Source organism: Diabrotica undecimpunctata, chromosome 10, assembly GCF_040954645.1.
Source record: "Diabrotica undecimpunctata isolate CICGRU chromosome 10, icDiaUnde3, whole genome shotgun sequence".
In the NCBI taxonomy this organism is placed as follows: Eukaryota; Metazoa; Arthropoda; class Insecta; order Coleoptera; family Chrysomelidae; genus Diabrotica; species Diabrotica undecimpunctata.
The window spans coordinates 37,787,078-37,813,914 of NC_092812.1; the positions used below are offsets into that span (position 1 = coordinate 37,787,078).

The following is a 26,837-nucleotide window of genomic DNA, read 5'->3' on the forward strand; positions in this document are numbered from 1 at the left end:
ATTCGGAATATCTTAAATATGTTTGTATGTATATATAGCGTTAATAGGCCTTTTAAGCCCATTGCTGGATGGATAATTTCCATTGTTTTCTGTTCTTAGCTGTCAGCTTGCAATCGCTGATTCCCATCTCCCTGACATCTTCCATCACTATATCACTCCATTTCTTTCTTGGTCTTCCTTTTTTTTTTGCCCTCAGGTACTCTCCAATTAATATTCTTGACTTGTCTATTACCTTGCATTTGGATTCCTTTTAGATGTCGGATCCATTCTAGTCTACGTTGTTTTCACTACTTTTGTTATTGTAGGGTTAGCATACAATTGGTACACTTCTACATTAGTTCGTCTTCTCCATTCTCCCTCTACTACTATTTCACCAAACATTCTGCGAAGTATCTTTATTTCCCATTCTTAAAATCTGTTCTGTATGGGTTTGTTCATTGTCCATGCCTCGGCAGCATATAGCATTGTGCGTCTAATTATAGTTTTGTATACTCTTATTTTTGTATTACTATGTATTTGCATTTTGTATTACTGGGCAGCTGCTGATCTTCACATTTACATATAATATTTTAGTTCAAGACTCGGTCACGTGAAGCGCCAGAAACTCTCTTTCTACTTCTTTCTATAGGAGGTACTTACTAGAGAGGTATATGCTGACTAGTATATCCCTGGTTTCGAGGTAATAGTGATGATCTGTTTACACTTCTAAAAGAATAACACAAACACATAAATTCTAAGTATAGTGCAGCTTTTATACTTTTTTTATTTTATATACATATTAGTGCCCATAAACCTTGTATACCAGTGTTTATATCTTTTATTAATGGAGTCATTTTCTAATAAACCTTTTTTTTAGTTAATTAATGCTGGAGAAGACGTTTTGGTGTTTTATAATGACAGAGCCTCGTTTAACCACTTCATAGAAATGATGCGTTCTGAACGTCATTGTATGGATGAAGGTAGTCCACTAAAATATCATGTAGAGTTGGTAAAATTGCTCGCTTGTTGTACCATGGGAAAAAATGTGTACACTGAAATAAAGTGTCACAGTTTACTGCCTCTAGATGATATAGTGACGATGGTAATCCATTCTGATTGTATACCTGAAGTTAAAGAGGCCTATGTAGGCTTTTTGAATCATTGCTACATAGATACTGAGGTTGAAATGAAGGAGATATATAATTCGAGTCATATGTGGACACTGTTTGAAAAATCTTTCCTTGTGGATATGGCAGATATAGCGACGGCACCAAACGACAGAAAACACTCTGACAAGGCTCTTGAAAATTACGTGACGAACTGTGTCATGAATATAATTTCTACTTTCTTTAATAGCCCCTTTTCTGATCAAAGTACGACAGTCCAGGTATGTATGAAAGCCCTTTTCCACAAAACAAAACATTTCCTCTCCTTCAACATCCTTTTTTTATAACACTGCATGTGCTTAAGTTAGTTTTTGCTTTGTTTAACTTTAAATTTAGTTGGGTAGATATTGATAGTTATGTTCTAATTTTTGTTTTTAACCCAAAAACCATTATTAAACTATCAATATAAATTACCTGCTTTTATGGTGTCATTTTTGGGTATCTTTCTTGTTAGAAACATCTGCATGAAGCGAGGGTCTTTTGGAGCGACTCAACAATGGATGATTACGATCCTTTCTCGGGTAATGTTCAACTCAAACAATCTCCATTTTCTACTAACGTAAGTAAATCATCTGGTCTAAGAACATGAAACTTAACACGAGTGTTTTGAGCTTATACTAATTGATGGATTTAACGCTATCGATGTGGCTATATGTAAACACACGAAGGGGATCTTCAAACGATTTGTTCCTCTATCTGGCCTACCAACTTTCAGATTTAGTAACACATAAAAAAATATTAATATATACAGAGGTAAAAGATAAAGCGAAAATAAACTGGAATTAAGACGAAAATTATTAATTTGAAAACGCAGTATCGGGAGGTTTGAACAAAGAAATATCGAAGAACATACGCAGCTGTGAAATAAATAAACAACTCTAAGATGGTTTATATTAACTCGACCCGACCTAAGAAGGAATTGAAATATATTTCGGGTATTTTAACTTAAAAGATACGAACTATATGAGGGGATTTCAATTTAATACATATACTAGGGGATTTCAAGAAATTTACAAATGCTACAACTTTTTTTATTGGTCGACTGTTTCAAACCTAGTTCAGATATATACGCTCCATTTTATTTTCGCTTAATCTGTATAGTGGTCCTGAAACTTTTTTCTTGTGGCATTTATATGATATCTAATTTTAATTGAAACTACGTTACGTTAACGTTAAATAAAATAACTTAGTTTCGATTAAAATTGTGTTTAATTTCCAATAAGTATAATAGTGTTAAAGGTTATAAAAATAATTCCTTCCTATATTTGTTTAATGTAGGACTTCGTTGCTCAAGCAAATTCTACTGTAGTTCTGTAAAAAAGTTAGGAATTTGAAAAAATGTTTGGAAATTTTGTTCAGGATAACTAATACATACTTTAAAAATCACATATTTTATATTATGTTTAAAATATTTCTCCAAAACGCTAATATTTGTCACTTGACTGATGTGACGTCAGTTTAAGGCGATATAAAATGTTTGAGAAATACCTCCTCTACTGCTAGGACGAATATCTGTAAATTGTTTTATGGAGGGCATGAAGCCTAAAAGTATGTCTTCGTTTATAGACATTAAAATATTCTGACATGTAATTTTAACGTAATAATGTTAGTCTAATTTGTGGAAAGAAAGTAGTGAATGCCGTTATGTCGCTGCAGAAAGATGTTGGACGATCAATGGCAGACTGGGCCATAGTCTTCTCACTACTTCCTGCAGTCACTCCTGATACATACTTACACCCCCATTTTGGACTTTTCGTTGGTTTCTTCATGATAACAACACGTCTACAGACTATTCCGAAAAATCAGCAAGAGCCCTGTGATGAATGCGGTTGTAAATTTTTTGCCCACTAAAACTTTTCCATTTTTACGAGTTAAATAAAGGTCTCGCTGATAAGAAAAAAGGAATTTGGCCGCTGTCAGACAAGTCGTTTACAAATCCACTTCGTGTGTATTTTACGTACTTAATACATTTAATACTACACATTACTGAGTACACATATTTTGTAATATTTCTGATTTTTCCGGTCTCAATGTCAGACTAATGCTGTCAAATTTAAAATAGGGCAACGTGTTAAGTATGACGTATAACGAAATTTATATTGCGTTTAGTATAAGATCGTTGAAACAAACCGAACCACTTTTTAAATTATGTTCACACACAAATAAAATCAGCACACTAATCGTCAATGTATATAAGGTGATAGAATACAACAAACACATAGATTAAGGTTTTAAATAATTAATATCATGTAGAGAAAGGTATATTTTCAGAGAAAAAAGGTATTTTTCTCTTTTTATTCATTGTTTTAAATGAAATCTAGAATTTTCTTATGCATCTTATAATTGTAACCAAGGTCGTTGAAAAGTTCTTGGTTTTAGTGTAGTTAGTAACGACTACCAATTTTTTCCTACATTTTAAACCATTGCTGGTTATAAGGCACTTTCCCAACAACGACAGTTGCAAGAAGAGGTTCAGAGGGATGGTTCTTCTTAGATTCTTTCAGTCGTCACGTATTCTTGTGTTTTATGCATATCTAGAATTATTGCACACAACTTGAGACACATTTGACAGTTGAAAGTTTGACAGTTGACGGATATACGCCAATAGGGCTGAAGTACCTACTGCAGAAAACAAACAGGAATCAGCTCAGTCATAACAGGTTTCCTTACTTGACATGTGTCAGTCAAGGAACACCTGAATATAATGGAGCTGTTTCATGGAATCTTAAGCTGCAGACGCTGTATCGTAAAACCTTAAATAGATAACCATATAAAATATTCAGATACAGGTCCGGCTCACAACAATACAATACTACCTCCACGATAATGTGCATTATCATTATTGCGGAAATAGTACTCGTATTCTTATTTCTGTCAGCTGTGGTTGCTTTTCTTTTACTGTTCAACTTTTTAATAACAGTTTTTAATTTAAGAACATTAAGTATACATAAACATATACCTTTCTCTAAACGTTTATGCTTTTGGTGGAGTCTGTAACAGGTGGTAAGCTTTTTGTATTATGCTTTTAAATATACAAGGGATAATATTTTGTACTTGGCGGTATGGTTTTGTTAATATTAGCTAGAAAGATTTATATAGTTCAAATTTTAGCTTCAGTGCGTATGAATTATTTTAGAACTAGAAATTTTATATAAAACGAGACAATACGTTGTTTTCTTCAAAACTAGAAAAAAAACTGAAAATTTCAATACAGTTGAGTAAGTGGACATCTTTACTTGTGTTTGACGTAAGCCTGGAAAAATTAACTTCTTCGAAATTTCAAACAACTTTTCTATGTAGCAGATTGGTTTCAAAGTTTCAATTTCTTCGATAATATTGTTCTGAAATTATTTTTTTGTTGCTTTTTTACGATATCTAGTACATTTAATGGAAATAAACCACAATTGCACAATTGTCACATATAACTTACTTTCAATTAAAATTGTGTGATAATTCGTTAATATTGTCGTATATATCTTTGGACAACTGTGGAACTCCGGTGTTATATTAAATAGTTTATGACACCTCCGCCATTTATCATAAAAGTGACCGTTGAATTAAGAATCTGCGTCCTGGATATAAATGGTAGACAGGTAGGTTAACATGTTTGAAATTGTGTATTGTAAAAACGGTTTTCATTGAGAAAAGCCATCTCCCTGCAATATTTGTAGAAAAATAAACTTATTTAATGGCTATTTTACGTGATAACGTAGTATTTTTAAGTACGAATCATGCTTTGCAAACTTGTGCAATTTTTGGCATTAAAGAAATATTTTTTTTTGTCAAATCGACAGTTCCTTCATTATTAATGCGCGGCGAAAACATAACCTTGTGAATTTTTTAGTCGCGCCATCTAGTGGCAAAAATATTTTTAGTTTTGAAGAAACACTGATATTTTAGCGCTGCATGTGCTTTTTGATACCACACCAGCGATTTTTCGAGCTAATATTTTTCGCAGCGTACACGTTTTTTAATATCAATGTGTTTTAATGTCACCATTGTTTTTACATAAATATATTTTGCAGACAAGGCAACCCATTTTTGTACAGCTATTGCAATCAGCATTCAGAGTATCTCAGTGTCCTTGGCTAGCCGCATCACAACGCTTTAATGTTGAAAATTGTATTCGTACTCTCTCTGAAGTTGGTTAGTTATTTTACATACATATTATTATGCAACAAAATCTACTGCATTGGAATAATACGCCACTGGTATTATTATTTAATTGGTTAAGGTCGGTACAAGCTTTCGATTCACTCTGTCCAGTCATTTTCAGAAAAACTCTAAATATTGTAGAATCATTCGATAACTTGATTAAAATATGTCTTCTAGAGCAGCCATAAAACATTTCTCTGACTCAGTAGGTGTTATTCTTCTATTAATTAGTACAAAAGCTATCACAAACAAAATAAAGGTCATGAAAATCCATAAATAAATAATTGAATGGGTACAATTTACTATCTTTACAGTAACGTACTAGTGGTCGTATTATTTCAGCAGTCATCTATAGTTATTAACTTTATATTTCTTGCAGCTAAGAATAGAGGTATTGCTATACCCCTCGATCTAGAAAGCCAAGTATCTGCTATGTTTAACAGAGCTACAATTTTAACAAGGCAAACCAGTAAATGGTTGCAGGCTGCTAAAACTCCAAAGATGGAAAGATCTCAGTCACAGGCAAGTTTTTTCTTAATATTATAGTTGTACATTTACAGAGCGGATCATTGTGGCGAAGAAAAACAATCATTTGTTTCTGTACATAAGAAAATATTGAGTGTCAATGTTTACAAGCCTCAAATTAGAGTATATTTGTGCTGGTCTCAATCAGACCAACGCTGCCCATTCAGGCAACGTGTTCAAATTTAAAAACTTGCTTTTACAAGATTTTAAAGTAAAGATCATTAAATTAGAACTTAAGCATAGGAGCTCTTCGGTCAATTAGTATCTCAGTTTTCTGTTCCCTTCTTCAGCGATAACATTATGCCGAGTTCCTTCTCACTTCCATCTTAAATTTTAGTTTTAATAACCCTACTTCTTGTAAAGTTAAATTATCACACCGTATCTATGATTTATAGATTATTCGGCTTGATAGGAGTATCATAGAAGGTTTACAAGATATAGTATCAGTACTAGAAGACCAATTAAAACCACTGGTGCAGTCAGAGCTTTCCTTGTTGGTTGACGTCTTGTACAGACCGGAATTACTGTTCCCACCAGGCACTGAACCTCGAAAAAAATGTGAAAGTGGAGGTTTCATAAGAAGGTAATAATAGTATTTTAAAATACATAATTTGTAGCCCAATACTAACAGACTATTTCAACACATATTAGAATCAAAACTTGCACAATATAAATTGGGAATTAAGCTTGCATTTGCTTGATTGCATTTGTGGTGGCTGATTCACACATGCCAGTATTCAAAAGAATTTCATTTATTATATTCCAAGTTTTGACTCTAGCCATTTTATATAATTGACATTGATCCGTTTAAAAGCTTGTTTGCATTTGACGTGTATTTTTAGGTTAATTAAACATACAGAAAAGCTAATGGAAGAAAAGGAGGAAAAACTTTGTGTGAAAGTACTACGGACATTACGGGAGATGATGGCCATCGACTGCGAATATGGTGAAAAGGTTATATAATAAACTTTTTTTTTATTTAAAACTGATTTCTTTCTTTTTCAAATGCTGCTTAGAACGAAAAACAGATTGAAAACGACATGGTATAGTATTGAAATTTTAAGTGTAGTAGATTTGTTTTTGCTAGAAGTTAAAGTGTTTGATTTCTGTAGTTTATTAGTAGGCTATTTAGCTCAGTGTGTATAGCACAGTATCATTCAACTCGAGATTCCAAAGTAATTTTATACTAATATATTATTTGAGTCACACGTGTGACATATTTATGCAGTCCCCAGTAAATAAAACAATATATACGAAGAGGATTTTCATCATTCTGCTGTAATTTGGATCTATGACGAGGTTATATAAGTGAGGTGAAGAGGTCATGCTTTGAGGAGCGTCTTTACCTCTAGAAGCAACACAATATGTCTTATCATGTTGGAAATGTGGAAAAAATAGCCCATTTTGCTACAATAATCTGGGCCAGATGGAAAAACAACAATTTGCTCTGTGTGATACGTTATAAAAAACAAGGCAGAGTTTGACTCCTCAAAGGAAGTCGTCAGATGACGCTGATGTCAAAAGGAAAAAACACGTAAATTTCTTCCACTTTTCGAAACCGAAAACTTGTATTATTCGCCCGACTTATAATATGGCCAGTTGTGACGACATAGTCAAGATAATCGAATACTGTTGTATCCGTTTCTAAGACAATCTGGGCGTTTTTTGATCTCAGTGACTCCTCAGATGATTCGTGGTTAAAATAATGTATTTTTCTCCTACTTCAACTCCTCCTTTAAATTTAAACTTGAACACTATGCTATTTTTTACTAGTTTATCACAAATACTTCTTCATCTTCTTCTGTATTCTGCTTCTCTTCTCCAGTCCAATTCATCTACTTCCTTTAAGTTATTCTCAATCTTTTCTATCCGTTTTGCCCTCCCTCTTACTCTTTTTCTATTTCCTGTTATTTTTTTGGTGTTTTTACGACTTATTCAAGACAATATACCGTCATATTTTTTGTTGAGACAATCAAGGCGTTTCTAGATCTCAGTAGCTTCTCGGATAATTCATGGTTTAAGCAACGAATGGGAGCTATCGTTTTAGAATTTGTAAAATCTAGTCTATGTGTGAAAATAATGGTGGACAAGAGCGGAAATAGAATCGTAATTTAATATTATGATCGTAAAATTAATCAGTAGATTTGGTGTTCAAGATATGCGAAAAGGCTATACACCCTGTTGTTTTGTGTATTTAGTTTCTTTGACTGTAGTTTGCTATATTTTATAGATAGACTTAAAAATATATTTTTTAACTGCATGATAAACTTACAGGGTGATGTTTTGAGGAACATACTATTAGCGAGATACTTTGAAAAGGCATACATTCTTAATAACAACTCGGTTGAATTAGGAAGCACGCTTCCGTTACCAGCCACTCATGGTCCAGGAGGTAGGTTAAAATACCATGCTATGATTTAAACCAATTGATAAAAAATCATTATTATACATTTATTTTTAGCTAAAATCTTAAGTAGGGCAGGAAGAACTCTGCATGAAGTCCAAACACACCTGGATAGAGAAGGAGCTTCTGATTTGGTGGTAGAGCTGGTCATTAAAAGCGGAAATTCGCCCTCGATATTCAGCGAAGCTGTTGAATTGGGTATAGCTCTCCTTGAAGGAGGAAACCCCATAATTCAAAAGAGTATGTTCAATAAACTAGTTGGTGGTGATATGAGTCAATCTTTCTTTCGGGTAAGTTAAATAAACACTTTAAATATTTAAACATTATTTTTTAACATACATGGTGGAACAGCCAAATGGAATAAATTCAATAATTACTAGATAAGGGGATTTTAAAAAAACGTTTGGACACGTGGATTGGTATTTTTAGTTGCTCATATTTTCCGATAAACTTTTTTTATACATGGTGTGTCATGTAACAGTGGTTAATATCAACTTTATTATTTCAAATACAATACCCTGTATATTATTCAATTTTTGATTCCGCAGAATATTCTAGATATATGTCATGTACAATATCTTATACCTATCTTTAACTGTTTTGGAAATACTAAGTGTTTTTAGATTAATGCTATAAATTTGCTACAACACACTGAAAAAATAATTACTAATACTGTTTATTTCTTTATAATGTAAAAAACAAAAAATGCATTAATGTGAATGTAGGCGATGTTTAAAATGTTCGCCGCGAATGTCTTGCTAACATCCTAATCTTAAATAGAAATTTATTCTAACGTTTCTCAACATCTCAGGCGCGACCGGTCCAATCGCAAGCGTTATTCGTCTTTTTAAGTCCGCTTAAGCCGAGGGGTTTAGTTTTGTATACAATATTTTTCTCACATTTTCATAAGAAGAAATCTAATAGCGTTAGATCAGGAGATTTTGATGGCTATTCCATCGATCCTCGACTCCCTATCACCCGATTTGGAATTATTCGGTTGAGGTACTGCCGAACATTGATTGGGTAATGGATTGGTGCTCCATCTTGCTGAAAGTATATCATATTTGCTGGAACTTTTGGGTTTGCTTGATCAGGATATAAGTTTGCCATAGTTGGTATGACATTATTTTTTCGGAGATGGAAATCGAAATATTAAATATAACGTATTTTATTTGAAATTGTGGCTTAATCCCATTAATACTATTACTATTTTAGGTATTTCACGATAAAATGAAAGATTCACAACAAGAAATAAAATCAACAGTGACGGTGAACACATCTGAACTGGCAGCGAAAGCTCAAGAAAGCAAACAGGATGGAAAAGAGGGAGATAAAGTTTCTAGGAAATCTGATAGTAAATCAAACGGAATCATGATTTCGCCTGAACTAAGAGATGAACTAGGTGAAAATGTAGAGACAAATGCTCAAGTTCTAGCCAATATTCGTTTGGTGTCCGTAGAAGATGGAACATTAAACTCAACTGCCTCTTCTCTAGAAGATTTGTTAGCTGAAAAATCGGAAAAGCAAAGAGACCGGGAAGATCAAAATGGTCTGTCTAATAAAGTGTTGATTATGCAGCCGATCTTAAGGTTTTTGCAGTTGTTGTGTGAAAACCACAATGCGTCATTACAGAATTTATTACGAAACCAAAACAATAAAAGTAATTTTAACTTAGTGTCCGAAACCTTAATGTTTTTGGATTGTATTTGCGGATCTACCACGGGAGGTTTGGGCCTGCTCGGTCTGTATATAAATGAAAATAACGTCGCGCTGATTAACCAAACTTTAGAAACTTTAACTGAGTATTGTCAAGGACCTTGCCACGAGAACCAAAACTGCATAGCTACTCATGAATCGAACGGATTGGATATTATAATAGCATTAATTTTGAATGATATTAATCCTCTTGGAAAAACTAGAATGGATTTGGTTTTGGAGCTCAAAAATAATGCTTCAAAGTTATTATTAGCTATAATGGAAAGTAGAGGTGACAGTGAAAACGCTGAGAGGATTTTATCAAACATGATCCCTAAGCAATTGGTCGATGTTGCTTGTAACGCTTTCCACCAAGGAGATGCGATGGAAACCGTCGATGATTCTGATGATATGGTATCTCCAAGAGATGTAGGTCACAATATTTGGATATTATGCCACCAATTAGCTCAACACAACAAAGACTTGGCGTCTTTATTGAAACCAGCGGAAAATGGAGACTCCAAAACGCAAAAGGCTGTATCGTACTATGCTCCTCATACTGCACAAATTGAAATCGTCCGACAAGATCGTACTCTGGAACAAATAGTTTTCCCCATACCAGAAATCTGCGAATATTTGACTGAAGACACTAAAGTTAAAGTCCTTAACACTGCCGAGAGAGACGATCAAGGATCCAAAGTTGCTGACTTTTTTGACAGAACTGAACCCATGTTCAACGAGATGAAGTGGCAAAAAAAACTTAGAGGTAAGTCTTGACTGTCTTTTAAATTTGGAGTAATTCTTTTCTTTTAGCACAACCCGTATTGTTTTGGGTCAGTAACTATATGTCTCTATGGAGTAACATCCTGTTCAACTGTGCTGTACTTATTAATCTCATCGTGGCTTGTTTTTATCCATTTGATAACATTGTTCCAAGTAAGTTGTAACTCATTTTATATTTGTAAACACAAAGAGTACGAGAAGTCAATATTTCTTATCGCTCGGTATGCCTGTATGTTTTTACACGGACCCAAATCAACCTCACGCGTGGCGGTGACGCTTGTAGTATAATATACATTTACATACTATTTTTTAGAATATAGTGATAATAAAAATAAAGTGTTTGTAAATATGTATTGATTGATTTATTGTAAAATATTAACAGTTCCATAATAAGCAGAAATAAAATTTCATTAACCGATATATAGTAATAACGCGCTATAGTCACTTCTTTCGGCACTGTGCCACGCGCGGTTTTTATTTTAATAAATTTGACTTTCCAGCCATTAGTTCCACAATATCCGTACTTATTTGGTTTGCCATGCTATCTTCATCTGCAATAGTAGTGACGTTACCTAGAGAGACGGGAATCAGGACTTTAGTAGCATCAACAATTTTACGACTGATATACTCACTTGGTCCAGAACCCACACTTTGGTTATTGGGCACAGTGACAATTTTGTTAAAATGCATACATCTAGTCAGCATCATGGGAAACCACGGTACTCTTACCAAAACTTACCAACAGATTTTGACCGATGCGGAGTTGTTGTACCACTTGGGTTATCTGATTTTTTGCATCTTAGGACTTATTATGCATCCGTTTTTCTACAGTGTTCTAGTAAGTAAAATCGTCAGCCATTGTACACAACTAAGAAGTCGGGCGCAAGTTGAGACGTTTCTTGGTGAGGTAATACGAAGAAAAAAACTGTAGTAGTCAGTAGAATCAGTAGTATTATTCGTACACAACTTCCTTCAGTTGCTTTAGTTCCTTCTTGACAGTTGCCCGTATTTCAATTTCAATTCAAGAGGTATGGCATTGCAATCTGGATTAAAAAAAGTTTTTTTTTACTTAATTTTAAGAAAAAGACTGATTCATTCCATAACGAAAATCCACATATCATTTCTATAGGCGCACAAAAAATTTCTCGAGCTCTCTGGGGAATTCAGTACTAGCTGTTGAATCAATCAATCAAATAAAGGTTTCACTATCCTTTCAAGACTTCTGCTCATGTCAACATTTCTCCCAAGTCTGACTGTTCCGATCATAAATTTCAGTTATCTTGTGTTGGTGCTCTGCAAAGAGTTCTACAAACGCGTTAAGAAAAATAAATAACAGCTCGCTATGTTTGAAGGGTTTGATCCATTCGAATTAAAGCAACACACGGTAATGTGTACCCCAATCTCTCGACAAATCACTCCAGATTTAGGTTTGCCAATCCACGGCTAATTTTTTTGTGTTATAATTGCACACAATTTACCTGAACTCAGTTCACATACGCCATATGTTCTCTGAGTTTGCCCTTTCTGTAAATAATCTCTTAAGATCTAGCATCTAGAGTCTAAATGCAGCACTTCACCAACTCTAGGCTGCCGATCTTTCAACTCGAACAAGCTACCGCATTTTTGTTAAACTCTGACGAAATTCCTTTGATCGTGTTGAAGTATTAGAGTTAATTTAAAGTTTTTTTGTAACTCGAGAAATCCGCGCCATAAATGTATGAAACTTTGCAGAGGGTTTGCGGGGTAGTTTTTGAGTGGTACAAACGTTTTAATGAGGAGAGGGAGGATGTTGAAAATCAAGAAATTAGATTTAGACGTGTTTCTACACATAATTTGACAGGTTACGTCAAAATAAGGGTAACGTGAAAGTTCTCTGTCCTCTATTTAACTTAAATACAGGTGGCCTGTATTTTATTAAAGGACTTAAAACTGCGCATGCGTATATGTCAAAATAAAGGTGCTTTTATTACAGAACGACATTAAGCACATCTTCAATAACTCTCTAATATTACCTTATTCGACAGATTTAGCATCCTGAGATTTTTATCTATTTCCAAGAATCAAATCTCGCTTGAAAGGAACCCGCCACGAGTCATTAGAGGATTTAACACAAAAATTGGCGCACTTAATAGTATGTGGGAAGATGATTTTCAGCGCAACTTTGCACAGAAAAAGATTTGCTTGGAGCTATGTAGGGATGCGGAAGGAGAGTACATTGAAGGGGGAAAATGAAAAATTCTAAAAAAATGTTATACATAAACATGTTACACCAATAGTCCCGGAACTTAATTGTGAGACCACGTGCTTTTATTTATTTTTATAACTGCTTTACTTAATTCTTACAAACTGATTCCTTCAATGACAAATATCCGGTTTGTATATTTCCGTACTAATCCAGCGAGTGATGACTCACTAGAAGTTTCGCGATCTATCTGGATCTTCTGCTGTATAGGTCCGTCTCTAATTTTTTTGTTTTGAAAAAAAAAGCTAGAGGAAAGAATAGCTGAACTTATTTTTAAAATATAGCTAATACATTTAAATATATATTAAATAAACAATTTTTTGAACTGACTTTATGAGGAGTTACAACAGGTGGTAATGTTTGTTCAGCTTCATTTTCCGCGGAAGAATACTTCACCAAAAAAGCCTTGGAAAGAACTATATATTCAGTATTCGGATACTCAACTTGCGCCCGATCAAAGAAAAACAAATCCTAGAAGGTTACACCTTCACAAACTTACACAATTATATTTTTTAGCTCTTTGATGTTGTATATCGTGAAGAAACCTTATTGAATGTGATCCGTTCCGTCACTAGAAATGGTAGATCGATCGTTTTAACCGCAGTCTTAGCCTTAATTCTAGTATACATGTTCTCTATTATTGGATATATGTTCTTCAAGAATGATTTTATAGTTAGTGTAAACAAAAAAGGTAAGTACAATCTGTTAAAAATTTACAGAAGGGGCATACAAGGACATCAATTGGACATCAAACAAACTAATCTTTATGTGTTGTAGATGAAACCTGTGAAACCATATCTGAGATGACCGGTAAACATTATCAAGAAGATGAAACCGGTAAATATTGCGAGCTTGTAGATGCTGGAGAAGAAAGACAAGAGCGAGCCTGTGATTCTTTAAGAATGTGTATTATTACTACGCTGAACCAAGGTTTAAGAAATGGAGGGGGTATTGGTGATATTTTAAGAGCTCCCAGTAGTGAAGTAAGTGTTTGCTAAATTTTAATTCTATATAATGTTTCTATTTGAAACTTTTATTTCAGGAATCTCTATTTGTTGCAAGAGTGGTATATGACTTACTGTTCTTCTTCGTCGTTATAATTATTGTACTTAATTTGATTTTTGGTGTTATCATCGATACGTTTGCAGACCTTAGATCCGAGAAACAACAAAAGGAGCTGATTTTGAAAAATACATGCTTTATTTGTGGTAAGTAATTTTGTTGGCCTATTTCTACAATTTTCAGCTGTTAGAAACAAGTATTTATGATAGTTTTACTAGGTACAAAAGTTCAGTTTCCTACAATCCTTATTAAAAACATGATTTTTTTAAAGTATTTTATTATTTTGTGTTGATTTTCAATTTTTGAGTTGATTTAATAGCAAAATGATTACCGTTATACGTCATTGATTGAATTTAAATATATATGTATATAAATTTATAGTAAATAGGACTCACAAAGTTATTTTTTCTGAAATTTCGACTTATATACGAGGTGTAGCTATTTAATAACGAGACTAACGTTGTAAAATATATTATTTTGATTCAGGATATCTTCAGGATTCGACGATAAAGCCACAAAAGCCTTAATTTTTTTGCAGGTAGCATCTGTGAGAGTCAACGACTCAACTACGTACAACAGTATAAGAAAGATATATAACCTTAGTAACCTGATTTTTATGGGTACCAATAAATCATGGCATTTGAATAGCTTAGTCATTTTTTGAAATACAGATCTTGCTTTCTCTATTTTCAATGATATCTTTACTAGAGATGTCATTAGGGACATTTAATGCAGTAGTTTCCCGTTACCTTCTGCATTCTGATGCCGTTGACCATTGTCTTGGTTCCGCCTTCGAGGCCAATTTCTCAATTTCAGGACAACAGAGTGCCCTTCCACTTACCAGCTCATCCGCCCGAAGCAGTTGGCCAATAAATGGTGAATTGCTTATCCCGGCAAACACTCGGACGTCAGAACCTCGTTGGTTATCTTGCAGGGTGCACCAGATAACCATGATCTAATCTAGATCATCATACGAGTAGGTCAGGTTGACATTTGAATAGGAGAGGCTATATGTCATAAATAAATCAATATACATCTAATTTATATGATAATTTTAAGTTGCAGCGGAGTTTTAGATAAAAATGAGTATAGTCAATAGTGTAAATTGATTTGCTTGGCAACACAACGGTGTTAATACATATTTCACCGTAGAAATCAGGTAGTTTGTAATTCTCTTGCATCAGTTTCGGTATTTAATAGGCACTCTTCGTAGAGAAACAGGTAAAATATGACGTATAACGACGTTTGTTTTGCTGCTATTATGTAACATATCCTAACAATATTTATTTATTAGGTTTAAACAGATCTGCGTTCGACAACAAAATCGTGAGCTTTGAAGATCACATTAAATGCGAACATAACATGTGGCACTACCTGTACTTCATCGTTCTAATTAAAGTCAAGGACCCTACAGAATTCACCGGTCCTGAAAGCTACGTATACGCTATGGTGAAAGCCGCAAACCTAGAATGGTTTCCGAGATTGCGGGCAATCTCCTTGGCAGCAGTAGAAGGAGAAGGGGAACAAATCGAGTTCAAGAGTCTTCAAGGTCAACTACAAAAGACCGAAATGTTGGTAACCACTCTAAGCCAGCAGCTCATGGAGTTGAAGGACCAAATGGCGGAACAAAGGAAACAGAAACAGCGGCTGGGCCTGCTGAGTTCCAACTCAGCTTATTTACAGACTTCTAATCTCAATTAGATTCTAGTCTTTAACCTTAAAAACTAGGGCTGTATGTGGATATTTGGTAAATAAATATTAGGGACATTTTTATTTCAAGGAATCATATGAATTTTCATACGCCTACACCTTCACTTTTAATTATTCTTGCCACATTATGTTTCATGCACATTTTTAAATCAACAGAGATATTTTTTGTTACCATGGTGTGAGATAATCGTATTTACCTCTTTCCTTGCACCATTTTTTCTTCTATGTGGTTATTTACTGCCCGATAAATGATTTCAGAAACATAGTAGGAATTCCTTTTGCCCAATTCTTTTCATGAGTTTTGAAGCAATCACAGCGTAAATTTTTAACAATCTTAACTTACCAGTACTTCGTGGAAAAAATGATGATCTTGAACTATAAATTTCTCCCATTTGATTAAATTTGTTGAACTAATATTTTTTATAAATATCTACAACTTAGCCTAGTAGGAAAATAGATTTTTCAATGCTCAAACTTCGAACTTAGGAGATTTAGAATAGCTTCCTAGCCAAAATATTCGATTATTTCTAAGATTTTTGGGCCATTTGTTTCGATTTTTGATTTCGATTTGTGGGTTCTGCTCCAGTTTTTAATCTCGTCCTCGATATTGCACAATTTAGTGTGTGGCAGTTCCTATCAATCGAAAAAAATTAATTTTTAATAGTTTTAAAGTTCCCAGTGATAATTATTTTAATAAAAATTATTTTTTAGTACATAACTGATTGTCTTATATTCACTGTTTTTTGTTGCGAAGTGTTATTTATGTTATATTTTTGTATCGAATGTTACACAGCGTAATAAGCAAAGTTTAAGTCGGGATTTTTAGTGGGATGAATAAAAAAATATATGATACTATTTTGTTTGTTTTTTAGGAATTATAAAAAAGACATATCGCTGATCAATTAAGTTCTTTAAGAAAATCTACTTAAATGGCGTGTCAAACAAGTAACCCCAATTTGATTTAAAAGTTTTTTATGGCTTTTTTGGATAAGCTTTAGCTTTACTCGAAGACTTTCATTCAACAGGTACTTAAAACTTTTCCTCACCTCGCTGTTTATGTTCGATTTCTGGAGATTTTTCGATTCTTGTTGAGTCTACCTGTATGTACGATGCGACCTTGTATAACCTGTAACTAGATGTAATTCCATAGTTTCCAAATTACTGCTTCCCCTTCCCTGTTCGTTTTGTGTGTTTCTGGTCTTCTCTTGTCCCAAGAGATAGATCCTGCTAGCCACACAAAATTACCGACCACAACCAAGCATGAAGAGTTCTTTTAACACGTCAAGGTTTCATGACTCCCGTCAGGAAAATATATATCGTTAAGCTATATTATAGCTTAACTATCGAATAGTATATTTGGTAAATAACCTCCATAACTTTGTTTCAAAATAGGCATGTTTATAACTATTGTAATAATCTTTTTGCGTAAATATGAAATTCAACACAATTTCCTTCTTCAAGGCGTGGGGGTTGTGGTATAAACCATTAACTTAAAAGCAGAGGGAGATAGACAACCCAAAGAAACAGACCAGGAAATGATTGGAAATCTATATCTTACAATTGATCAAAAACTGGCTTAGCCTATCGCATCATCGACCACCATTAATTATTTTCACCTTTATATATTCAGTTTAACAGGTCTTAGAGGCCCATGACTTGAAATTTTTCTACTATCTTCTATTCTTCACTTTTTATTCCCATTTTTATGCTTCCAGCTACTATTTTCCTGGTCAAGCTCGAATATCTAGCTCTAGTTTGCTGGAGGATCCAACTCCCCTTCTCTTGTGTTCTATCTCCATACTCTGTCATTTATTTTAACTTTCGTACTAATTTACCTTTATTTCGAATCTTTTATGCTTTTCCCACAATTCATCGAGCATTTTCTTCTCCCACACTGTCAAATCACCGTTAATATAAATTTTTCTGCTGTAAAATATTAACAGACATGCTTTGTCTCATATTCTTGTCAGTAACATGTATATGTACTTAATCAAAGTCATATTTTTTACGATTATGCTTGCTCAAGCAAATATTCAAAGATATTCGTGTATACTAGTACCAAATCTATAAAAACCGCCTTGTAAGTTCGTTTTGAACACCTCCAGATAATCACCGCATACACAAATGACATACTTGTGACATGCACACTGCAATTTTATTCGATTATTACTTAGAACTCAATTTGCTCCCGGTAAATTTTTATTATGTTTATTATTTATGTAAGAATTTAACTACAAATAAATAAATTTTTGCACATTCTGACCGAAATTCATACACAATACTACTAAAGACTTTTATCATAAGTCAGTGATTCTTCATATATTAATGAAATATGTTTCTTTTGGATTTTCTGTATTATCTACTAAATTTATGGAAATAAACCACAATTTGCCCTCGTATACCTATACATATTATAGTCTTACTAACTGCATTTTCCAAGAAAATTGATCCGATAATTGAATTTATTGAAATATTGCGTAAACTTTTGGACACCTGTAATAATTTCGTGAAATATTCGATATAATTGTATAATTTATATCTGTAGTTGAATATAGTTTACTAGGTTCTTTGTTAAATCTCATAAATTAGATCTGTTGTATAACTTTTCTACATTTAGTAATTATAAAATATTTAATGTTAAAAACAATTATTAAGAATGAATAGAAAAACGAAAATTTATATTTAATGTTAAATGTTTCAATATATTTAAATTGGTCGAATTGAATGGTCCTTAATATTGCACATAATATTTAATATATTATATTGTTTTACAAAATTACCTGAAAAATGCAGTTTGCATAACGAACTGTGATTTGAGAAACAGCCTAATGCTGATGACCATTTTAGGCACATTGGCTTTTTCTTTCCTTTATTTTATTGTTATTATCTCTTGCCTGTGAAAATAGTTCTAAACGTTTTTTTTATTTTTATTTGCATCTTAAGGATCAATTCGTTAAAATTAAATGTCAATAGCTGTTGGAAAATTGAATTCGTTACTTCATAGAATACAACTTTTGTTAAATTTGTGTTCTGCCTTGTGGTTTAAGGGTATTTAAGCAATAGTTTTTTTTCAGTAATGTTTGTTGTACTTTGAATCTTCTGTAAAACGTTTATCCTCAATATATTTCTATATTACGTTGAATTAAATTATTTTTCTTACCATGACAATTTAGATTTCCCTGATTACCTGCAAATTTAGTTCTGAAACAATTTTTTTTGTGACGTATGTATGTTATATGCCCTATTTAATGAGAATAAACCACAATTTTAATTATATTATATATTGTCAATTACAATTTTGGTTTATTATTATTAAATAAAGTAAATAATATCTGCGAATTGATAAATTTTTGAAGAAAATAACCCCAAAAAGTTAAACATTACTGGACTCATTTCCAGCGATCTGGCTGATGAAGTATCTCCAGTGTTTTTGACCAGCAGTGTATATAAAATTAAGGTATTTTATCTTAAATTCGTAGAAAACTTCAACTATAAATGCATATAATTCTTATTAATTTTCTTACCTCTTCATTGTGTAGGAATTCATAGCGAGATAAGTTATAGTTATATTATAAATAAATAAGTCTTATCGCTAAAAATATGCTCGTTGTTTATAGCAGACAAGGTACTTCGACAAAGTCTGTTAAGAACAGTACAACTATTAGTCAGTATAAAGTACTAGCTCAAGTGGTATTTTTGTGCACGAAAGTGACCTTATTGTGAATATGAGTACCAGAAGGGCTCTAAATTGTCTGAAAATTCTTACTCAACAAGATCAAAGTGATGAAGAATCTCTTATTGAAACAGAAAATTCGGAAATCGGCATAAATAATCCGACAATGGAGGATTTGCAAGATGTGCCTACTGAAGAAAAGCAGAATCAAGAAAATGGTGCTTGCTCCATTCTTACAGAAGTGGAAAATGAGCAGAATAAAAACTGTTTAGACCCACAAGTTGATAAATACCAAGGCGGAGCCGCTGAATATGGAAAAAAGTCTCAAGGTAATTTATTTATTTATTTGTTAAATGTTATATATTTGTTAAATATTAAATATTTTCTACAAATAGAAATGGACCAAAATATAAAACCTACAGGGCCTCCGTGTCAAGGTAATGATGTATTTGCACTACAAACAGAAATTGGGGTGGCCGTACATAAGAAAGTTACGATTTCTCATCCACAAGAGGATGACTATCAAAGTGAAGACAAAAATCAGCATCAAGATATTGAATCTTCCTTGGGAATAGAAATGGAGATGGTTCTAAAGAAACGCAAAGTGACTCTCCATGTACAAGTCAATACTCATCAAAGTGTGACTAATACTGTCCAAAACAGGGATCAATATAATGATGTCTTAGATAAGAATGATAAAGTGATTGTCCGTCAACAAATCGATGTCAGGGTTACTGAAGAGAAAAGTCAGAATCAAGGTAATGCATTTATTTATTTAAATATTTTTGGTAATATTATCTACTATATTTAATTTCATGTATTTTTTATATTAACTAGTAACAATACAAAATCATTTTGAGAATAAATATTATTTGTGTCATTTGTGTGCATATATATATATATATATATATATATATATATATATATATATATATATATATATATATATATATATATATAGGGTGTCATATTAAGTCGGCACCATCTGGGAAACTTATTTTTAGTTTTCTGGAAAAAGTTATTCTTTATAAAAAGTTTTGCATGTTCTAAAATTTAAAATGCAATCATCAAATAATAATTTTTTTCAGTTATGTACGCGGTTTGTCAAAAAGTATTGTTAACACTTACATACAATTTTTAGCGTCCAGTGTTATACTCAGGTATTTAGCCGTGCTGACATAAGGAACTGTATGATGATTATGATGATTGATGTATATATATATATATATATATATATATATGGGTTTATGCTCAATATTTTTGTTGCCAATACGTCATTTGTTTGTCCACTTCTCCACCTTGGTATTTGCATTCTGTAACTTATCTGCTGATTCAATTATGTTGTCACCAACAGCCATAATTGCTGTTTCATCAATTAGCATTTTCCTGCTTAATCCTGAAGTAACTTTTTGACAGATATGAAGTTAAAATCTTTGAGTATTGGACAGGAAGGGCCATTTTTATCTTATGCTCCAATCCGTCGTGCCAGACCTTGTCGTAGGCCTGTGCTATATCCAAAAATAATGCTGAGCAAATCTTTTTTTCTTCGAGTGATCTTTTGATCACGTCTGTGATCCGGTGGGCTTGATCAATTGTAGAGTGCTACGACTAGATACGACGTCATTTCATGTAGTGGTTTGCTTGGTTTTGGGGTGTGATGATCCTTTAAAAATGTGATTTGGTACTTTAAGTCTTTAAATGCCCTATTACAATTTTTGGCATTAGAAGTAGTTGAAGAATTTACAGATCAAATAGCTTATCAAATTTTTCTACTACCTCTGCAGTGGCACTTGCTTTTGCAGGCCAAAAACCAAAACGAATGTATAAGTTAATGGTTTTTGATACTATTGCACTTAATATCTGAGTAGCATAGATTTCACTTTCATTTTTTCAACTCCATTTGGGGAAATATGAGAATCTGTTAACTGTACAACTGCTCGCAGTGGACACTGTTTATTATGTTATACAATGCTTTGATATGCCCCATGAAGTTTTGTTACATCAAATAAAAAATTACTTACTAATAAATTATTTCTGGCCAATTTAACGAAGTGAGTTGTATCAAAAATGTAAATAACTTTTTGTTCATTCACATAAAAGAATGGTTTCTCAGGACTAACTCCAAGTAAACTAGATAACTTCCAATTTTTGGAACCTAAATTACTTGTCGCAACACAAACTTTTAGCCCAAATTTAAGTTTTTCTACAGTATTACATAAATTTTCTTTTAATTTATCAGGTGTACATAGATAATATTATAGTTAGTTATATTAGAGTTAAGCAACAAATTAACAAAAATAACTATATAAATTTTTATTTTAAAGGATTTTTTATGCTTTTTCAGTAAAATTCTGACACTTTTCCATATAATTTAGTATTTAAAATCAAATAGCGATCTTACATTGTTTATAAGTAAAAAATTACTTTTAATCTTTTGCATATTTTGTTTATTACACATTTTTATCGCCAAATTTATCAAAAGTAGTTGCTACATTCCTGTATCAAGGAGTGTCACGAAAAAGGCTTTGTATTTGCTAATTTCTCTGGTATATTTTTATTTGCTATGTGAAAATTAAATGTGTTATTTATGAATAACATTTGTTTTTTATTTCTAGGAATTTTCCACTCAATCAATTCTATTATCAGTCGTTTATTGATTTTACAGCTAAGAATTACTAATATTTGTACACTGCCGAGCATAAAATTAGGGTCATCTCGTAATTTGAATTTATTTTGGAAATTATTATTCTTTTTTAACTATTTTCAGTTGTACCTTAGGCGATGTTAACTTCATGCTATCAAAAATATTTGAACTATGTTCACTACGGAAGCAATCCTAATCCATGATATGTATGTATCTATTTCTAGTATTGTATATACTTTTCAGAAAATGGTCTTTTTTCTGTCCTATATTTTAGTTCAGTACATTCCAAGTATATGTTAATCCAGGAATAGAAAAATTAACCCGGTTTAATTTATTTACAGCAATCGTAAACATAATACGCAATATTTTACTTGGTACTTTTAGTTGAAGAATATATTAAATTATTTCAAATTTAATTAACGTCTTAAAATTTAAATTACGGTTCTGTCGTAGCTTGTCACAAATGTCTCAATCGTAGCCTGCTGTTCTGCCTCTTTACCGTTGAACTCATACCGTTTTACGTAGTGTATTGGTCACTGCGATGTCTCGATAATTTTCTTATTATTTGTCTCCATTTTAAAATGTAGTTGAGGGGTAGCTTTCTTTCTCTATGGTTCTTAGAACGAATAGGAAATCAAAACAACAAAATAAACTTATTTTTAATTAAAATTGTGGTTGATTCAAATTAAATAAAGTAGATAATATAGAAATATCACAAGAAAATAGTTTGAGATAATTTGTGGTAATGATAAATCTTTTTTTGACCTAAAAATAGATCAAGATGGTGCTCAAGCTGTGACTACTGAAGATGAAGATGAACACTCATTTAAAATAGATCTGAAAAAGAAGAAACGTAAAGTGACTTTCCACCCAGAAACCCAAGTGTATCATTATTTTGTCGAAGAAGATATAAATCAAAGTTCATCTGATGAAGACTATACAGGGATAGAAAACGTGTTGGGTCGTAAACTGTTTTTCCATCCAATACCCGATGGATACGGTCAGGATCCCGAAGAGGAAAGTTGTTTCAGTGCTTTTTGCAGAATCATGGAAGAACCTTGCACTATACTTACCATGATAGCATTTTTCGTATTTTTCATTCTCTTACCTATGATTCTTGCAGGATTATGTCTCTATTTTGGATTATTCCACTCACACTAATACTCTATGATATCTATGCAAAAAATGCAACTGATGGCTAAAAAAATGCATAATATTCATAATATTATAATGCATACATTATAATATACTTATTATTTGATAAAATTCCCAATATTAATTTTATAGCATTGAAAATACAGTGGTATGGTGACAGACGTAATACTTTATGGCCATATTGTTCTGCTAAATTATCAACAATGTATTTTGAAGGTGGCTTGTTTCTAAAAATAAATATTGATAACCTGAATTAAACTTTCATTAGGCGTACTTACTGCGCAACAATCTGCAAAAGCTCGTTTTTCAACATTGTCTCATTAAATGGCAGTTTATTGTTAGTTAACCAATGTTTTATTTAGGTCGTGGTTAAAGACATGTTTGTTGCTTTCTCCAACAACTTGCTATGGTATGGAGCGTTATCTATAAAAAATTTGCTTGATTTATTTTCCCATGGCAGTCCATTAAAGCCGATTTAGAGGAAAATATAGATTCTGCACCCTCAACGAGGCTATTTTTATTACTCGCATGAAGAATAATGTATCTACAAAAATTTTTTATTTCAGCTCCTTTATGTTTTCAATATGATGATATTAATGATATGATATTTTCTTTTATTCTCATCTTGCTATGAGCGACTTATAGATCCATTCTGAAAAATCCAAGTTTCATCTATAAAAACAAACTTTTCTAGTTCTTCATGTTTATATTTTTGATATAATCTCAAAAATTCTGCTCTCTTCACAGCAATATGAGACTGTTCCATGAGTCGTCGCCTTGGATCATCTTTTAGCCATTTAAAACCAATGTCTTTCAGTACAATACTGAGTGACATACGACAACCACTAAACAGTTATTTTTCTTTCAATTGAATCCATAAAGAGGTCAAAGTCAGATGTTCTTCTGAAAAGAATTACATTTGATTTCATGTTAAACAAATCTGTTAGATTTAATACATTTTATGATATCTACTTCGAAAGTTAGATCGTATTTTATGATATACTTACTGTAAATTGTATTACGAATTTCGCTTGTATTTATTATTTCAGTATTGGTAATTTTCTTAGACCTAGTACGTTTTTTGAGTGGTGATGTTAAAGGTGTATTAGTTTTTACGGCCTGAGAGATCAGAGTCAACGGTATAATGAGGCCGTTATTATCACGTTCCTGTTCAAAATAATGAATCAAAGAGGCTATCATCTCTTTACAACGTCTATTTAACTTTTTATGTAACATTTTGGAATTAAATCACACTAATTTTGTTCTAAAAAGAACAAATCTGAAGTGTTGCAACTTTCAAATAAGTGTTACCAATTAATGCCAAAATTAACATTCGTTCGATCGCAGTTAAAGTGTAATTCGAACAAGTGTGCTTCATAAAAACGCTTTATAATCCACTTATATAAATTAAATGAAACAAGTTTGGTGTATTTATTTAAGTTTTACATTAATATAAATCTTCAAATATTATTTCTACGCGTATATAATAAAATATGTCTAGTGGCTGTAATTCCAGTGTACTTGGCTAAAAGATTCTAAGAAGGAACAGACCTCGACTTATATTTTGTGTTGATATCATTTGACGTCACTTACAATGAGGCGGATGACATGCATCGGGATTTATACTGTACCACCTGTATATATTTTTAGATAAGACTTACAAAGAATACTTTTGATCCAAATAAATGACCGTATACAAAGTGATGCATTTTTTTTGACCATCAGTATATACTTTATTTTTAAAAAACAAATTTTATATAATATACAATTTTTATATACTTATACACACTTATATTTTTCAGTATTTTATTATATATACTATTATCAGTATTTTAACTGAAAAAAAACTACGTCCTCTCGGGTCCTCACGTGATCCATTGTAAACCAGGAGTTAATCGCCTATTACTTTTAAATTTAATTACATGCCATCCAATTTTGACGTTGAAATTTTCTTATTGAGTTGCAGTATTGTCAGACTAGTAGAAAATTTAGTTATCTATTCCTAGTGGCATTTTGATTTATATTAAAAACATTAAATAATTGCTAATTCACAGTATTTTAGGTTTGTTTATATTACACAAAATTTCAGGACGTAAAAAGTCATTGATTTGCATTTGTCTATTTTGTTATATCTTAATTACTCCACCAGTTCTTGATTTAGCATTTACAAAGCATTTAATGTTGTAGATGCTATCTTCAAAATGTTCCGTTTTAATTCTTCTCTTTTTTTGTTTTTATCGCCTGTATCGTCAACATTGTCCACCATGTCCGGAGGCAATTAATCGGTGAGCAAATATTTTTTAATTTGTACCAAGATGCTAGCCTTATTACGAAAATACTCCTTCTTTATAGTGGCTTAGAACATGTAATGTTGGAAGTGACTCCTGAGCTACTCGATCCACTCATTCTACCATTGGAGGAATTATATATTTATAGTTATATATTTTTTATACAAATTTATAAAGTAAAATATATTTTTTTAAGAAACGTGTGTGCGTTTAATTATTTTCCAGTTTCCGGCCAACAAAAAAGAAGTGAGAATAATAGTAAAAGGCATGTAGACATTTTGCGAAGGGTGTTTTTTAAAGGTAGGGGAGACCGGGTATAATCATGACAAAAATACTGTGTAATTCTATGATATAAATATGGTATTCTGTTACAAAATGGAAAATAAATTTTAACATTTGTAAGAAAAAAAAAATAAAATTGTTCCATGTGTCATGTGATCCTCCATGCCCCATATGTTGGGGCAAGTAAGTCCACCATATTAAAAATAAGTAAGAATGTAATGGAAATGGTTAACATAACCACAATTCATAGATGAACTCATTAATCTCCATTTTCTCAATCGTTTCTGTATTTTTCTTCTTCCTCGTTGTTTTATTTTTGTTTAAAAGTGGCTTTTTAGAAGTATTTGCTAAGCTTTTTTCTTTTTTGAAGTTAAAGAATACAAAGTCTTCATAGTCAGCATTACTATATAATTTTCTCTTGCTTTCAACGCACTCTCAAGCTGCTTATGGCTGAGGTGCCCGTCAAGGATTAGTAAAACTGACTTTTTTTTACTGATCCATTAGCAAAACCTACAGCTGCTGGGGGCGCATCTCTTAATAATGATGGAGCTAATCTCTTTCGAGGAAACAGATAAAATGGAGGAATGTAGTTTCCAGTCACTGAAAATGCACATGCCATTGTTTTGTTGGAACCTCTTTCGCCGCTAACTATTCTTCCTACTTGCTTGTGTCCCTTCTTTGCCAATATTTTAGTAGGTGTCGGTACAGTGCTTATACCTGTTTCATTATAATTGTAAATGTTTTCTGAATAAAATTGTAATGATCTGAAACTGTTTTTAAAAGATCAAAAAAAAATTGTGACTTGTTCTTTATTGAAACCTAAGGTTCTATTAAGACTTGTTGCTTCAGGTTTTCGAATAGACAATCCAGGATTTCTTTTTAAAGTACCTTGTAGCCAATATTCTTCAGAAATTTGGAAAAAAAAAACTGGACTGCGTCTCTAACAAATGTGTTACTGCGTTAACTGTTCATTGGGACCAGAAAAAACAGGATTGTGTTTGCCAAGCAAATACGGTTGACTGTGATAATGTTGACTAAAACGAATCTTGCGGCTGATACACCTAATGAAGGTTG

General features: G+C 32.4%; 2 protein-coding genes across 9 annotated transcripts in view; both read left to right on the forward strand.

The window, feature by feature from the left end:
* Itpr (Inositol 1,4,5,-trisphosphate receptor) overlaps window positions 1-18,850 on the forward strand; it is a 38,486-nt gene extending 19,636 nt beyond the window's left edge. For 4 of the 8 annotated variants that reach the window (XM_072546429.1, XM_072546434.1, XM_072546431.1 and 1 more), the window contains 16 exons: window positions 857-1,366; window positions 1,600-1,704; window positions 5,171-5,291; window positions 5,680-5,822; window positions 6,221-6,408; window positions 6,668-6,779; window positions 6,842-6,868; window positions 8,100-8,217; window positions 8,287-8,519; window positions 9,445-10,690; window positions 10,738-10,860; window positions 11,208-11,545; window positions 13,466-13,640; window positions 13,727-13,932; window positions 13,992-14,157; window positions 15,306-18,850. In XM_072546429.1, the coding sequence (XP_072402530.1) occupies window positions 857-1,366; window positions 1,600-1,704; window positions 5,171-5,291; window positions 5,680-5,822; window positions 6,221-6,408; window positions 6,668-6,779; window positions 6,842-6,868; window positions 8,100-8,217; window positions 8,287-8,519; window positions 9,445-10,690; window positions 10,738-10,860; window positions 11,208-11,545; window positions 13,466-13,640; window positions 13,727-13,932; window positions 13,992-14,157; window positions 15,306-15,712 (4,218 nt within the window). In that variant the 3' untranslated portion in view covers window positions 15,713-18,850. The remainder of the gene's footprint in view (window positions 1-856; window positions 1,367-1,599; window positions 1,705-5,170; window positions 5,292-5,679; window positions 5,823-6,220; window positions 6,409-6,667; window positions 6,780-6,841; window positions 6,869-8,099; window positions 8,218-8,286; window positions 8,520-9,444; window positions 10,691-10,737; window positions 10,861-11,207; window positions 11,546-13,465; window positions 13,641-13,726; window positions 13,933-13,991; window positions 14,158-15,305) is intronic. The other 4 variants (XM_072546433.1, XM_072546435.1, XM_072546437.1 and 1 more) reach the window with 3 other exon arrangements.
* Window positions 18,851-19,058: 208 nt separating this feature from the next.
* LOC140452275 (uncharacterized) lies at window positions 19,059-25,666 on the forward strand. Its single transcript, XM_072546438.1, has 3 exons — window positions 19,059-19,723; window positions 19,790-20,152; window positions 22,814-25,666. The coding sequence occupies exons 1-3, from the start codon at window positions 19,447-19,449 to the stop codon at window positions 23,197-23,199; spliced, it is 1,026 nt and encodes a 341-aa protein (XP_072402539.1). The 5' UTR covers window positions 19,059-19,446; the 3' UTR covers window positions 23,200-25,666.
* The last annotated feature ends 1,171 nt before the right edge of the window (window positions 25,667-26,837 follow it).